The 17561-nt window shown below is 41.1% G+C and overlaps 1 protein-coding gene across 4 annotated transcripts in view; it reads left to right on the top strand.

Moving 5' to 3' along the window:
- Positions 1–17561, top strand: part of SGCD (sarcoglycan delta) — a 719570-nt gene that overhangs the window by 276716 nt on the left and 425293 nt on the right. For 3 of the 4 annotated variants that reach the window (XM_042451262.1, XM_042451266.1, XM_042451263.1), the window contains one exon: positions 3407–3594. The exons of the other annotated variant lie outside the window; for it this stretch is intronic. In XM_042451262.1, coding sequence (XP_042307196.1) covers positions 3565–3594 — 30 coding nt within the window. In that variant the 5' untranslated portion in view covers positions 3407–3564. The remainder of the gene's footprint in view (positions 1–3406; positions 3595–17561) is intronic. 4 annotated transcript variants of the gene reach the window in all.

Raw genomic sequence — 17561 nt, 5'->3', positions numbered from 1 at the left:
CCCCCCCCCCTTCCTAAAATCCTAGCTACGTCCCTGATAGAAATCATAAACAGTTTCAAAGGTTTCCTCCATCCCTTATAAATCATGTCTGGTTTGATTTTTCTTTACATTGCTTTATGGCATTCTCCCTCTCAGCATTCAACTACGATGTTTTCCTGTTGTCTATTTGTCCTTATCCTTGTCTGAGGAAAATGTCATATGTTTTATTTAGAAGGGAATGACATAACCAAAAAAAGTAAACCTGGGTTTCTGAAAAACAAGTCATGCCAGACTAATCTGATCTCTCCCTCCCTCCCTCTCTCTCTCTAAAATTGCCAGCTTGATAGATGATGGGAATGCTGTAAATATTGCATATCTTGATTTCTGTGAGGCCTTCAACAAGGTTCCCCATGACATTCTTGCAGACAAGCTTCTAAAATGTGGATTGGACAACACATCTGTTACATGGATTTGTAATTGGTTGACTGGCCAAACCCAAAGGGTGGTCAACAATGGCTCCTTTTGATCCTGGAGAGAAGTGACCAGTGGGGTCCCATAGGGCTCTGTCCTGGGGCCAGTGTTATGGAGTATATCACACAGAGCTTTTGGGTGGTATTGTGGCTCAGTTCCAGCTCACTTCTGCAGTGACTGCAATTCCAATGATGCGGTTTCACCTCATAAAGGGACTGTTTTATCAGAAGCCATTGATTTCTATGGGAGCCCCCTGCGAATTGCTTCAGCAGCGTTTCTGAAGTCACCCCTCATTTTGGTTAAAACAGGAAAAAAGTGGCTTAATTTGCTTTCAGGCTGCCTTTTATTGCACTGCAATTTGGTCTGGTGTGGAAAAGCACTCCGATGCCACCCCCCTTGGTCCCTGCGTCCTGCTCCGTCATTCCTCTCCTCCTCCTTCATGCCATCTCCTCTCTGCCAACCAGCCGATCCCATCAGCCCCTGCGTCCCCTGCGTCCCCTGCATCCTCCTAGACCCCGATCTGCTCTCCTCCTTTAGCCTCCCACCATTCCCATCATCCTTGCCTTCTAGACCCCCATCTGCTCCCCCTCCTTCCACCAATCAGATCATCCCCTGCCTTCTCCTAGACCAAGATCTGTTCCCCTCTTTCAAAACCAATCCCCATCATCCTTGCCTTCTCCTAGACCCCGACCTGTTTCCCCTCCTTCACCCTGACACCTACCCATCATCCCCCTGACTGCTGCCTGCATCCCCACTCCCCCCTGTGCCACCAACCAATCATCCCCCTGACCTGTCTGCCATTCCCAATCTCCTCCCCCCTGTGCCACCTAACCCATCATCCCCTGACTGCTCCTGCATCCTGATCTCACCTCTGTGCCACCTAACCCATTATCCCCTGACTGCTCCTGCATCCCTATCTCACCTCCTGTGCCACCTATCCCATCATCTCTTGCCTTCTCCTGCATCCTGATCCTGGCTCCAGGGACCCCCAGCGACCTATCCCATCATCTCCTGCCTTCTCCTGCATCCTGATCCTCGCTCCAGGGACCCCCAGCGACCTATCCCATCATCCCCTGCCTTCTCCTAGACCCTGATGAAGGATGACAGCTAAGGAGGGGGGCAGGGAAGGAGGGCAGCGTCCAGAGCCCCACTGAGCATGTGCAAGGGGGCCAATTCGAATCGTTGACCCCTCAAAGTATGCTCTGGTGTGGTAATACAGTGTGCACTCATTCCCCTTTGCTTGAGTCCGCATCATGTAGGGCAAAAAAAAGAAAAAAAGAAATAAAAAAGAAATACACAGATATAGGATGGGAGACACCTGGCTGAATGAAACTACGTGTGAAAGGCATCTAGGAGTCCTAGTAGACCACAAGTTGAACATGAGTCAACAGAGTGATGCAGCAGCTAAAAAGGCCATTGTGATCCTAGTCTGTAATAATAATAATAATAATAATAATAATAATAATAATAATTATTATTATTATTATTATTATTCCAGAAGATCAAAGTGGTGTACAGAAAATTTAAAACCAATTACAACACATCATAAATAGATAAAACCAATAACAATATAGTATCTAAAATCTAAAAACAATCATTTAAAAGGGTGAGGCAAAAAGTTGATAGGATCAAAATACTCTAGTTCATTTTCCAGAGGGGAAGGCTTGGCAGAAGAGGAAAGTTTTTAGCCTCTTTTTAAATATTTCTAGGGGGGTGATCAGGCGGAGTTCCTTGGGAAGACTGTTCCAGATTTGTGGGGCCGCTACTGAAAAGGCCCTCTGGGATGTAATAGCATATTTAAAAGATGGAATTTCTAGTAAGTTCTTCCCGGTTGTTCTGAGTGTGCGGGGCGGATTATATGGGCAGATGCGGTCCCTCAAGTAACTCGGGCCCAAGCCATGTATCAATAGAAGTATAGTGTCTACATCAAGAGAAGTAATTTTTCCACTGTATTCTGCTTTGGTCAGGCCTCACCTGGAATACTGTGTTGAGTTCTGGGCACCACAATTCAAAAAGGATGTTGAGAAGCTGGAACGTGTCCAGAGGAGGGTGAACAAAATGGTGAATGGTCTGGAAACCATTTCCTGCAAGGAGAGACTTAGGGAGCTGGGGATGTTTAACCTGGAGAAGAGATGGTTAAGAGGTGATATGATAGCCCTATTTAAATATTTGAAGAGATGTCATATTGAAGGTGAAGCAAGCTTGTTTTCTGCTGCTCCAGAGAATAGGATCCGGACAAATGGATGCAAGCTACAGGAAAAGAGATTTCACTTCAACATTATGTGAAACGTCTTGACAGTGAGAGCTATTTGACAGTGGAACACACTCCCTCATAGAATGATGGAGTCTCCTTCTTTGGAGGTTTTTAAACAGAGGGTGAATGGCCATCTGTCAGGGGTGCTTAGATTGTGAGTTCCTGCATGGCAGGAGGTTGGACTGGATGGCCTTTGTGGTCTCTTCCAACTATGATTCCACGATTCTATTTGTATGATTTTTGGGATTAAGGAATCTAGCACTGTTGCAGTGGTCCATTTTGAATTGATTATTTGATGTGTTTAATTTTTTTTATTAAAACAATAATTTAATCAAAGTATGCCATTTTGCTTTGTTGATTATCTTTAAGCTTCTTCTAGCAAAATCATCTTATAGTTAATAGCTCAGATACAATAAAACATGTCTCATCCTGTGTCCTCTGCCTATTTTTTTTGTCACAGAAAAAGTTCCATAAAGCATGAATAGTTCTGTACCACAGTTCCTGAATTCAAAGATCATCCTGAAAAGATGCCATGTATGATGGACTGTTGGCAGCGTTTTGTCCCTGCATGACATTTCATTTCTATTAGAAGTTGTCTTATGTTCTATTTTGAATCACCCAAACAAGTGACCCTAGAATTTAACGCCACACCTTCTTTCTTTTCTCTCCCTCTCTCTTTTTTCAATACTATGGCTCTTAAAGAACTGGAGGGCAGTATAGTCATCCTCAGGGAAAGATACATACATACGCATTGAAAGCTAAGCTTGTGTGAAAACTGAAACTGACTTCTAATTGGTGGCAACCTGAGGAACTTACCTTCACTCCAATGTTGCTCTGAAGAACAGAAAAGGAAAACCTGCATGAGAAATCGAACAATCAAGCTTGCCAAGGTATGTATATCTGTTATTGTTAGTGTCCCCCCCCACCGCCCTTACCTCATTGTTTAAAAGAAAATGATAAGTGTTGTTCTTAGCTATTACACTGGTGTTGAATCATTTTATTTGTCTGAGTGTTCCATGCTTATATTATTTGCCATTTTGAGTAGTGTACAGTAGCTTATGTGATCAAGCATCTATAAAATGAAAAACAGAATATCTGGCTTTTGGAGGGGGGATATTTATAAAAGAGAAGGTCAGAGAATAGTACCATTGCAAATTGTTATCTTAATCTTATTTCCTTCCTGACCTTGAATGAAACATCCTGTACTGTTCCATTACTGCTGTGATTTTAAGTATGAGAGACTTGACTGGTTTTGTGTGGCATATCAGGTATGACATAGAGCTATACCTTTTGACTTGCTGGGCAGAAAGAGATAAGGGAAAAGCACATTGTGTTTAATCGGTTGCAGGGTTGTTTGGTGTGTGTGTGTGGGGGGGGGGGGGGGGTTGGAAGGTGGAACAGGAAATTGCACAGCCTAAGCAAAGCTGCTTATTTTATGAGTTACAGAAAAACATGCATAGTAAAACAATTCCAGACCTTAAGTTAGGCTCAGGTTATTTCGAAGGTATAAATTAGTTAGTTCAGTTTTGTTGAAGAATAAACCAGTTGTTTAGATGACACCTGGGTGCTATTATCACAAATGTCTGAGATTTGCTACATAGTAGAGCAAAACTCTGTGTTGTTCCAGTTTAAGTGAAAAAACCCCAAATTAAATGTCTTATAAAACTCCTAAAATAGGAGGCCATTAAAAAGAGGAATACTTAGGCTGCAATCCTGTGATCCATGGAAAGTGCTGGGGTCAATCCCAGTTTTTTTGGTTTTTCTCCAAATTGGAGGGAAGGGGTATACCAGTGTGGGCTGGGGGTAGCCATGGATGTACATAATTCACAGGCATCAAATTTCTGTGGAGTAGCTACCGTAGATCTGTTCTCCTCTATTGAAATCAATGGGAGGAAACTTATAATTTAAAGGGGGGGGGGGGGGAGAGACTTTTATTTTATTTCTCCTCCATCCTTTTGAGATTGCACCAGAAGGGATTTTGATTCTTCATAAGCTCTGACAATTTACCTTTCAAGATAAATCTACATTTGCAAGTAGGATTGCTATGCTTTTCTTCTATTTTGAATGCCTTTTTAAAAAGTCAGAGGTTATAAATTGAGATATCTGTACACATTATTTCAGCAGCACTAAATGAATGATAATATCATTAGGGAAATGATTGGTTCCAATATTCTGGAATGGATCCCCCGTGGATATGAAGGTCTAACTGTACGTCCATTGAAGCAGGTTTTTTTTTTTTTTTTTTTTTTTAAATAGGAAGTCTGTTTGGGTATTGGAAAAATAAAGTACTTCTGTAGATTTGAGTTTAGTGGTATTATATTATTCTCAATGCCAACTTTGGTGAAGATATATCACACAGCAACAATTTTTCCAGTTTGGGAGGGGAAATGTACTCTAGTTTGTATGATACAACATCAACCAATTTTTTTTTACTCACAGTTAAAATATTCTTATTTCATTAATACATTTATTCATTCATTCACTCTTTCTTTATTATTGTTCACTCTATTTTTATGCCAGTCACACAAAATACATTTTCTGAGTGTTAAATAGAAGTAAATGAAAAAATATATAAGAAAAAGGAAAGGACATTAAACAGCAGCAGCAGCTGCAGCAGCAACAACAACAACAATCCCACTTTCTCCTCAAATCTGGGACAAAAATTAAAACCAAATTGAAATTGCATCAAAGCAAAACCCACAATGTTTGGTGAAATTCTGTAAAATTGTTGCTAACAATTTTGATATAGCAATTACATCATCATATTTGGGAGCTTTCAAGTTTTACTGCCAGTACACTGAGGCTGGGATTGTCTACATGGGCAAATGGCCCAGGTTCCCCCCACCCAGCCTCATGTCATCTAGTGCAGATGGTGCAGGTCAAAACTCCTGGACAGGATCAGGCCCACCTGTGAATACCTGCCTGTTCATAGGCAGATCCAGAGGATCCAGCTGCCTCGATTGCATTTTGTAGAGAGGCGGGATATAAATAATCATCATCATCATCATCATCATCATCATCATCATCACAGTAATTTAGCTTTGTTTTTTTTGCGGCGTTTCTACGAAACTGTGGCAAAACTGGGCTGTGCATATGCCCTTCCCGCATTCCTTACCTTTCCTCAGGTTGATCCATCTGAGAATCCTCCTGATCACCCCAGCTGACATGGAAATGGGGCACCTGGGTATGTGGGTGCAGCTAGGTGCTCTGTTTCCATGTCAGACAACTGGGTGGCTTCTCAGATGGATTGACCACCAAAAAGGTAATAAACAGCATACTACGCCCGAGTCCTAGGTCAGTGCGGGGATGGGTGTGTGAACACTCATCTGTCCCTGCACCAATCCAGGGGCTAATCTGGATGAGCACTAGGGCCAGGATAGCACATCTGCTCAGACCACATATAGCAGTCTCATTTTAAGTAAAACTAATTCAAGGAAGAGTTTCCAATCAACACCGACGTTCTTGTAGTTTGGTGAACTGATGGTGCTAGCTATCATAATATAATGAGCATGTAGATAATTCTAGCATTTTTGTGGTATGAAAACATCAGAAATGTTAAATCAAATCATTTGACACTTAGGCCCATTACAAACGGGCCTATAGTACGGATGCTCCTAACCCTAATACGGACCGAGTCTGTACAAAATGGCGGCGCCCGTTCTACACTGGGGCTGCCATCTTTACATAGCGGACACGCTGCGGATGCACGTTGCGCAGCACATATGACGCTGCGAGTGCACCATTGGCGCCTCGCGGTATCATATCCGCGCCTCAGAGAAGCGCCATTTTGGCGCTTCTTATTTGCAGCACAGAGGAGCCTCGCGGTTTGTACGCTGGGGATCCCCCGCACTGCAAATGAAGGCAGCAGCAGACCGCCCCTTCTGAGTGGTCTGTAACGCACCTATGTAATCTACATTTGGAAAGACCCCAGGTATTAATGTGTCAGGCTTAGGAAACTGTATCATGATTATATCAAATATATAATTAGACTATGCCTCTCTCTTTTTGTTTCTACCCCTGCAAGAAACAAGTAGGGATTATATGGCGCGGTACAGATCACTAAAAAGAGGCGCCTCCCTGGCACTTCTCTTTGCTCCACAGGAGCGCCACAGCAACCAAATTGTGTGGCGCTGCTGCGCAGCAAAAAAGGAGCGCCCAGAAGTGGCTCCTTTTTGCGGCACTGCTGTGATGCTGCAAAGCACCAGAGATGGCGCGGTGATGTCACAGCTGCGCCGTGCCATTTGGATGCAGTGCAGCTGCAATGTCATCATTACGTGCCCCATTTGTATGGCATTGTGCAGCTGCAGCACACCCGTTATGTGCTAGGGTTGTGGGGCATATGCACGCCCCACCCTCGAGCAACCCTAGCACGTCATGGGCGCGCCGCAAAGGGCCCATCTATACCGGGCCTATGTCAAGTGTTGAACAAGTAACTGGAATAGTGAGCTAGATTTTCTAGTGGCCACTGTTCTAATAGATGAGCACAACATATGCAGGGACAGCTTTAAGAGGTGAGCAAATTCAGCTTTCCAACTCCTAATTAGCTAAGCATCTGTATAATTTTCCATTACTATATATGAAAGAAGATTTCAGCTTTTGGAAATGACTTCAAAGACTTGTTCAGTTTAGCACCCCGTATTCTACCAAATGATTCCCAGTGCAGCAAACTGTGTTTCTGAAGATATATGATGGATGACACCTGGTTGAACAAGACTACATGTGAAAGGGAACTGGGAGTCCAAGTAGACCACAAATTCAACATGAGTCAACAATGTGTTGCAGCAGCTAACAAGGCCAATGTGATTTTAGGCTGCATCAATAAAAGCATAGTGTCTAGATCAAGGGAAATAATAGTGCCACTCTATTCTGCTCTGGTCAGACCCCACCTGGAATACTGTGTCCAGTTCTGGGCACCTCAATTCAAAAAGGACATTGAGAAACTAGAGCGTGTCCAAAGGAGGGCAACTAAAATGGAGGGTCTGGAAACCATGTCCTATGAGGAATGCCTTAGGGAGATGGCGATGTTTAGCCTGGAAAAGAGAAAGTTAAGAGGTGATATGATAGCCCTGTCTTAAAGTGATGCCATATTGAGAAGGGAGCTAGCTTGTTTTCTGCTGCTCCAGAGACTAGAACACGGAGCAATGAATGCAAGCTGCAGGAAAAGAGATTCCACCTCAATATTAGGAGGAACTTCCTGACTGTAAGGGCTGTTTGACAGTGAAACAAACTCCCTCAGAGTGTAGTGGAGTCTCCTTCCTTGGAGGTCTTTAAACAGAGGCTGAATGGCCATCTGTCAGGGATGCTTTGATTGAGATTTCCTGCATGGCAGGGGTTTGGACTGGATGGCCCTTGCAGTCTCTTCCAATGATTCTATGAAACCACTGTGCCCTTCAGCTATATACTGGGTTGGTTGTACCTATGTTACTACAAATCAGAGTAACTGTGATCAACTGAAAATCAGCCAGAGATCTATCAGAAGCTTCCAGTTCACACTTACATGTGGGTAAGAATGAATGTTGCTCTCAATTTATGGATCTTTGCCAGTCTGGATTTAGGCTGTGCTTAAGAAATGGAACAGCCTTGATCTACCATCTATTTTAGGGGTGGGAAAGTGTCATCTGCAGAACATGCGTGGACTCTGAGCTCTACTTTTGTGGTTCCTAAAGCCTCTCAATCTCCCCCTCCCATTATTTTTTTCTGGCTGATTTTTGGGTGATAATCTGAAAGACTAATTCTACTCATATGACCATTTCTGTAATTTGGGATCTGGGCTGGTGGGCTCCTATACATTGCATCACTAGGAGAATCTAGGAATATGGTGGCACTCTACCTATAGAAGTCTCCCTAAGGAACTCAGATTATATATTTATATAATGCTTAGCATTAGGCAGGCTACTGAAAAACTTTAAGTCATGATAACGTCTTATTGTTTTAAATCAGTGGGCTCCTCATTCTGCTTCTATGGTTCTCTCCTCCTAATTTTTGTTGTTATTGTTGTATTTTAAAGTGTTCAGTCTTTTAAAAATATTTTGAAATTGTTTGTAATTTTAAGTTGTACATCACTTCAGGATCTATTATTAGTTCAAAAAGAAGCTCATGCATTTAAAATACATGTATGTATGCATACATAATTAAATAAATGGGTAAGAATTAGGGTCCATTGTCTTACAAGTGTCAGTGCTATAGTTATGATATTTTTAAATAGCTGATTCTGCAGAATGTGTCTATATGTAAGTAAAGGCTTGCATATATTTCTAGAGTACTGTGTGTATTTTGTAGATGATCTTGAAAATAAAGGGTTATTTGGGATTTGAATTTGTCTGTTGCCAGACTTAGTGGACTCTTACCTAGATTTCACACAGCTTTGAGCCAATCTGTATAACAAGTAAAGGTGCAGGAGTCAACAAAGACATTACCATGTATTGGTTTTCAACTGCTGCTATTAGTTGTCTGATGTATAATTTCAGATGCTATGGAAACAATTGCAGTATCTCCTTGTCTCATGAAAATTCACCAACTTAACCCAGGCACCTCGGTTGGTTCTTCATTAGGCTGATAACTTTGCCCTTCTTATTACTTGTAAAACTTCACAAAAATAGACAGAAAAAATAGGTAGTAGCCAACAGCAGCAGCAGCAGCAGCAACAGTACATTAAAAGGGGGTGGGATCGTTTTGCTTGTTTCAACAAACATACAAAAGTAGAATTAGTTTTATCTTTTGTGTTTCTTTGAAAAATTTAAAAAGTTCCAGCCATGAAGTGCTTGGGCTGCTTGTCAGGTGTATGAATCTGAAGGCAGTATTAAATATATGTTAAAATGTAGATATGGAAAAATATAAAAAAGCGTCTATTCTGATGGAGTGACAATAGAGCTTCAAGATCACATAATGCGAGAGCTATTATTTTATTGTGTTATGAATGAGACCATTAATAAAGATAGACATAATGGAGTTCCATAGGATATTACATGTTTTGAATTTTTTTATTAAACTTTTTTGTTCTGGGAAAAAATTCTGTTCATTTATGTGCACAAATTTGTCTCTGGGCACTCCCTCATTCTTTTTTAATGAGAAGAAAAAACTTATTGTATACAGTATTGTTTCCAAATGGATCTGAAGATAATGACTGTACTTTCTTCATTTTGAATGCTTATTCTTGCTGTGCATCAAATTTTATTTGTTTTTTTTTAAAGAGACTTCCATTTGTTATGTACACATTTGGACTTTTAAAAAATCATATCCATGAAATACATTTACTTTGTAAGTTTCAGTGAAGGAATATAAGAGTTCATTTGATATGCTTTACAAATTTCATTGTAGTTAATTGTCTTTGGAAGATTGGTTTTTGGATATAGCTCGTATTTCTCTTTAGCTTGAAGCAATTTTTGTAACTTTTTATGTTAGTCATACTTTTAGAAATGGAACAGTATCACAGTTCCTAAAGCTACCTGCTGTATGTAGCATAATTATGTGGTAGCTCTGAAATTGTCGTTGTGATTTTTTAAAAAAATTACTTGTCATTTGGGAGATAAATGCCTCTTTTCAAGCTGTGTTCATTTTAGATTTAGAATTGGTTCTTACAGTGCCTTGTGAAGGCAAGAATGATGGCTAGAGGAGGCTCAGTGATTCAACAGATTTCTTGACTGGAACATGATGTGGTTCAAAAGCCACATTCCCTCTAGAGCAGTCTGGTGGGGCCCACATTTTACCAATGGATCATACCTTCCTCCTTCATCTTCATTAACCATCTCCCCCTCCCCCCATGAAGATCATCTCTTTCATTTCTATTCACATGCAACCTTCTTCATCCATCCACAAACATGACGTTTCCTGCTCTTTCATCTCTTGCCACCTTATCCGCAGAATCAGGTTTTTTCCCTACTGCCACTTCTTGACCATATTCAGATGCTATGCCAAGTTATTGATTACTTTGTCTAATTTTTGTTTTGTTAAATGTCTGAATATATCACAATATACTGTTTTCAGCACTAAACCTTACTTGCATTAACCTTGGTTTATTGTTACACCTGAACCCAGAAACCTGACTTATCCCTGGTTTGTTTTGATACCTACACACCTGCTGTTCAACAAATCAAAGGGGAACAAGGCAAGAGCAGCTAGACAATGAAATATTTCCACAGGCTAACTTACTCTCAATGGCACTCCTAATTCATCAGTCTCTCTATCAACAGGTTTCTGTGTCCACTTGATTTCTCCCACACTATCCCTCACTCAACATTTAGACTGTGTTTCTTTGCTGCTGCTTATTAAAGGCAGGGAGTTTTAAATTTAAAAGACAGCTGTGTAATACATTGTCTTCTAAGCAGAATTTCAAGTTTAAAGAAATGAGATAACTTGTTATACTGCTGGAGATAAATGCCTTCTATAATGAAGAAAAGAATTATTATTTTTACCTTTGGTGACTACAGAAACAGCCACTAGTCCTTTAAAAGTCAAATGTACAATCAGGGCAGCTGCTCCAGGCTGCTCTTGGGGTAGTTTACTTTAACTGCAGGATTGCTAGTCATAGTCCTGAATCTCACTCAGTACTGTCCAGGGTCCTGAATCCATTTACCTCCAAATAGCTATCTGTCATCTAGTTCCCATTGTGCCCACTTGTCTGAGACCTTACTTTTCAGAAGCAGCAGAACTTCCGGTAGAGGAAGATGAACAGTTGCATTCTGTGACAACCTGGCAACTGTTTTTATGAATATGAAATTTATGTGCAGTAACCACAGGTTTGGGGTAGACCATGGGAATCATTCTATCATTGTCCTAACCAGACAGCTCAGTTGTTACCACTGAGATACACCTCATTGCCCTTCTTGGAGCATCTGTCCAGGTGGCTGCATTCCAAAGGCCACCAGTATCCACCACACTTATTCCTAAGCACTACCAGCACTAACATCAACCTTCTGCAAATGTCCAAGTTAGCAACAGTCATCATCATCAACAGCAACAACAACACAATACACCTATCTATTGCAAGAGAAAGCAGTAGCCTAGATTAGATGCAGAGGCACACATGCTACTCTGTGGAAAGCCCTGCCTCACACAAGCAGACCCATGCATAAGCAAAGTGTCCAGAACATCTTAAAATTACTAAATGCCACTGCACAGAAGATAATGCCCAGTCATCACTCTGTGAAGGGTAAGCTTAAGGAACAACAACCCAGCTCTAGTGCTCCTGATGATAAAGTCTCTTGGGATGGGCCTGCTTGGGACACAAACACATTTGCAGAGTTGGAGTTGGTAGTTCTGGAGCATGTTGACAGACAAGAACAAGATACGTTCCACTGGACATTAAAAAAAACAACCGCCAATGTTATCAGATTACAATGTAAGCCTCTTATGCCTGGTTTGTTTCTGGGCACAATTCAAAGTGCTGATCAGGATATGTAAGGATCCATGCAGCTTAGGTCTAGACTATCTGAAAGACCATATAGTCCCATAAAAACCCATAACAACTCAATATTCAGAGGAAGGCTTTCTCTTGGTCCTTCCAACACTATAGGGTCTCTTGGTGAGGACACGAGAGAGAGCTTTCTTAATGGCAGCTCCCATCTCTGGAACTCCTTTTCATGGGATGCTAAGCTGGCCCCCTCCCAGTATTCTTTTCACTGATGGACAAAACTCTTTTTGTTTCAACAGGCTTTAAATATGTATCCATGCCAGGGAGGCTTTTTCTGTTGGGCTGTGCATGGTTTTTTGGTTTTAAAAAACTTTTGTATGTTTTTAAATAATTTTTTATTGTTTTCGTTGTGGCTATTTTGATTGTTTTGAAAACTGTAGTGTAGATTTTAACTGATTTCCTTCTGTGAGCTGCCTTGGGTTCGACTATCAGATAAATGCAGCATATATAATAAATAAGTAAATATGAAGTTGAAGGCTTTCATGGCCAGCATCCACAGTTTTTGTGGGTTTTTTGGGCTATGTGGCCATGTTCTAGAAGAGTTTATTCCTGATGTTATGCCAGCATATGTGGCTAGCATCTTCAGAGAATGCCTCTTTGATGTCTGAAGATGCTAGCCACAGATGCTGGCATAACATCAGGAATAAACCCTTGTAGAACATGGCCACATAGCCCAAAAAGTCCGCAAAAATTATAATAATCATGCATAGGAAGAAATCCCAATCAACCCACTGCTGCTGAGAGGAAGAGTGGAACAGCTGAATGGTAGTAATGAGAGAACTGCAGAACTTTCATTTGACTGCTGCTTTTTCCTCTTCCTCCTTTTTGAGGCTAGAAGCAGATTCACCATTTACAAGTTTCTGCAGGGCATTAATGAAAATAAACATAATGCAGTCAGATATTTCACAGTAAGGGAGCCTTTGCTGAGGACAATAGTAATAGCAAAGTCGACTACTACTCAAGAGTACTGCTCCCATTTTGTGAGAAAGGCTGGATAAAAATAAAATAAATAAATAAAATATAAATTAATGCTATCTTCCATTTTGTCCTAAAGACTGATTAATGTTTTATGAGCCCAAGATGAGCAAAGAGCTGACAATGATGAAAACATTGAAAACGCTGAAATTCTGGACCATGCCAACTACTACCATGTCAGGATGCACAGGGATGCCATTGAAATCCACAAACATCTGGATAATTTCAACCGGAAAGAAGAAACCCTTAAAGTGAACAAAATTTGGCTACTAGGCCTGAGGAATAGCAAAATAAGGGCTCAGCAAATGCAAATGGGAAACCACTCAGAGTCAGGGGCTTTCCCAGCAAATAATGATCACCAATTAGCAGACACTAATCCTCTTTTGCATTAGCCTCCCAGCCTGAGGCCGGCCATCAGCACAAAACAATACACATGCAAATCACTCCTGCATTCCCAAGCTCACACAGTATATATAGACTCACTTTTTCCAGGCAAGCATTCTCTGAAGATGTCAGCCACAGATGCTGGTGAAACGTCAGGAAGAAAATCTTCTAGAACATAGCCACATAGCCCAAAAAACCCACAAAAAAATAGAGGGAGAAGGGGTTTGATGCTGCCATTCTCCAACTACATGGCTGAAAGAAAAGCTCACCCCTCCCTCTGTATCAGCTAAAGCACACCAGCTTGTGGAATGAAAGAGGGAATGATTGGATGCAGCTTTCAAAGAATTTAATTAAGGCAACTCAGAAGACAAGGAGAGAATATGTAAAAATAAATAAACAAATAAACAAATAAATAATAACAGGTTAATGTGTGGGGAAACACAGGCATCTTGACATTATAGTTCTCCTTTTTGTATCTGTAAACCTGTTCAATCTCCCTAATATGTGTATAGCTAAAGGTGGTAATGGGGAAGTCATTGCCCACATTATCCCAACTTTCCAGTGTTTCTAAGCACCCACATGGACTTTAGACTTTCATGTGCTGAGTGAAAAGATTTGAAGTAGCCAGTGAAACTGCTAATGGCTGACAGTGATTACAAAGCTCCTGTGAACAGGAGTACTGGCAAGACTGAATTCTTGCTCACAAGAATTTTGTAATCCTGTTCAGCCAGATATAGATTCAGAGCAGATATTCATGTTCTAACATAACTGTATATTCAGCTTGGGGATGTTGGTGAGGGGGCAAGACAAGGCTTATATGCCACTCATATCCCTGTTCCCAGTTTTAACCTTACACATGCCCTGGCAAATGCCTGAACAGCCTATAGGGGCACACAGTAAAAGACATGTTGGGGGCTCCAGTCAAACCATGGAATTCATTCTAAGTGGGGGGTCTGTTGATGTATTTAAGAGATGTATATATGTAGGACTGTGGACATGGAGGCAATCAGGGGTTTTGTAGTGCACTGCTGGAACCATGGCTTTCCCCAAATCCCCTCTCCTAGTCATTCATCTCCTCAGCTATGCATATGAACCCCATAGCAGCACCCACAATAGGGTCCCACACCTTCACACTGTTACTGCACAACAACTCCCTCCACAATAAAATCTCCCTCCTTTCTAAATCAGATCAGAATAATTCCTCTACCTAAGATCTGCCTGGGATTCTGGAAAAAGCAGCAATGGGGGTGGTGACAGGGTGGTGGAGAGAACTGGAGAAAAGGTGTAGGAGGCACAGTTGTTTGCTGACTGGAATGTTCCTAATTAGCTTTGTTTCTGTGGTTAAAAAGCTGTCTTTTTTGAGAATGTTCGTAAAGTTGATATGACAAGAAGGCCCATGCAAATGTTTACAGCCAGGAGCCAGCTCTACTCCTGTGGAAGGAAAGCAATCAGCAGTTTATTTCTTAAGCCCCACCATTCTCAACTCCAAAAGAAATGTTTACAAGAAATGTTAGCGATAATTGCTGAACTTAAGGGTGCAGTAAAAATATTTCAGGGCTTCTGTCTGTGGTGCACTAATTAAAAAAAGTGTTTCCAATACAAATTGTGAAGCTCTGTCCAGAATCTCATACACCCCTGTGCTCAAAGCCCAAGACTGAAGAGACTGTAAACCTATGGCAATCAATGCTTTCCCTATCATATACCTGTCCTCCTTCAACTCTTAAAGATCCCTCTTATTAATGTTACCATGCACACATGCTGAACCATTTAATCATCACTACATTTTCTGGGTGTAAAATTAGTTATGTGCTTATTGGATGACTTGATTCTAGAGCAATGTGAAGTGTTATGTAGGCTGAATTGGCCGGGGGTGGGGGATGCTCAGACATTATCTTTTCAGTGACAGTAATGAGCTGCAGGTGGATAAAGAAGTGTACATTTAAAAATTACCAGAATATGTCAGAACCTGACAAGAACATACACTTTTCAGTTAAAAATAGCCAGTGACCATTTCTTGAAATGAGGAGCTCAGGGTAAGTCTTGGTGCAAGATTTTACATTGTCTGAGGGAGAAAGACTTTCCTTCTCCTCTCCCTGGACTTGGCTTTTTATTTTGGCAATGAACTAGTGGCAGCACAGGCTCCTTCTTCAGAAGATAAACATACAGTATTTTCAGTGTGCATGTGGCATAGTGGTTTGAATGTTGGACTGTAGCAAATCCTGGAGAGCAGGACCCTATTCTCTGCTCAGCCATGAAACCCACTGGGTGACTTTGGGCAAGTCGCACTCTATCAGTCTCAGGGGAAGGCAATGACAAACCTTTTCTGAAAAAGTCTTGCCAAGAAAGCCCCATGACAGGCTCACCTTATGGTCGCCATAAGTTGGAAATGACTTCAAGGAACACAACACCACCACCACCAACAACAACAACAGCAACAACAAACAATTTTTATGCTGGCATCTCAACTGCTTTGCCCACATTCTCTGGCCTCCCTCAGAGGAGAGATGTGCAATGAATGTATTGTAAAGCAGCAGCAAGCAAAAATGTTCCATGGTGTGCAGGGTAGTAGGTGGGTGAGAGTAACAGTGTCTGACCACTAATCCATATCAGGAATCATAGTGGCTGTAGTGGTAGTAGATTGCAAAGAGGTGACCCATTCATTGTCAGGAGCTGAGTCTTGTTATTGCTTTGCTTGCTTATGACATCTTATGTGGTATTGATCTGGATGAAGGGATATGTATTCCTAAATTAATTAGTAGAACTATTGCTCACATTCCTTTGGTAGTTAACAAGCAGAGGGGAATAATGCAGGACAGACTGTGCCTGGAGATTCAAGGTTGGCCTCATGATAACAGATGATAAGAAGAGAAAGGAGGGGTGACACCATGGGAAAGAGAAGCTAAGTGATCTGCTAGCCTGGTCAAAATTTGATTTATGGTGTGCTTTAACTATACTGTAATAATGATGGCCTCTCAGTCCTGACAACATACATCTATGGAGTACATCTACAATTTCTAAATAAAGGTTCTCTGATTTTACTACTGACCCCTAGATTTCTGAAACCAAAGTATTCATGTACATGACATGCATAATTCCCTGTGGTTCAGCCATGGCCAGAAGAGTTTTACGGACAAGAGGCTTCATTTCAACACTTTCCATGTAGGTTAGAAAATATTAACTAAATTAAACGTGTAACTACTTGGCAGATCACATTTCAAAGGCTTTGTCGAACACTATGTGGTATAGTTTTCTATGTATTTACTTCATGACTAAAGTTATATGGATATTTTGTCATAATATTGATATGAATTTTCTCAAACCCTTCTCAGAGCTTTGTGACCTGAATGCTGAAGTTATGTCTGTCATATTTTCTTTGCCAAGTTGCAAGATCAGCAGACTCATAGAGCTAGCATATCAAATCTTGTGGTGGCACCATATTCGCAACCCGTTTCACCCAACTTGTCCTGATAGAGCTTTCACTGAATTTATCACTTTGACATATACTAAAGTACCATCTCTGATAGCTAATATCTCTGAGGGGGGAAAGAGCATGATGGCATCAGCAGATCACTAGATATTCTTGGAGTGGGGGGAGAATATCCTGAAATAGAAAACTAACATAGGTATAAATAGATCCATCAAGAGGCAAATGACATAATGACAGTCATATGGTCTTTTTAGACAATACCTACAAATTCTTCCTAAGTATACTTGGTTCTTGATGATATACTATAGTGCAACCTTACTACCTCCAAAAACATCACTTGAAAGGAAAGAATTCCTGAAGAAATTTCCCAGCAGTACCTCATTTTTATGATACCAATTTGACACCTCAGGTAAAATCCACACATAGAGAGTGTGTTAGGTTGTGAGCATGCATCATGAAAATTGCTGAGGCTGAGCTAAATGTGGATTTGTGTGGCAGATGTTCGTTGCATGCATTATTGAATGGTGACTGGTTGATAGAATGAGGGGTAATTTTGCTCTCTGCTAGTGAGGTGTAAAATTTCTCCTTCCATAAGCTGATCCCTTATGCCATGTGTTTGTTTTAATAAATATGTGAAAAATCAGCTAAAGTTGCTTCCTAAC

This window comes from Sceloporus undulatus, chromosome 2, assembly GCF_019175285.1.
Source record: "Sceloporus undulatus isolate JIND9_A2432 ecotype Alabama chromosome 2, SceUnd_v1.1, whole genome shotgun sequence".
NCBI classification, from domain to species: Eukaryota; Metazoa; Chordata; class Lepidosauria; order Squamata; family Phrynosomatidae; genus Sceloporus; species Sceloporus undulatus.
The sequence above is the reverse complement of the archived record's forward strand: the minus strand, read 5'-3'. Positions and strand labels throughout refer to the sequence as shown.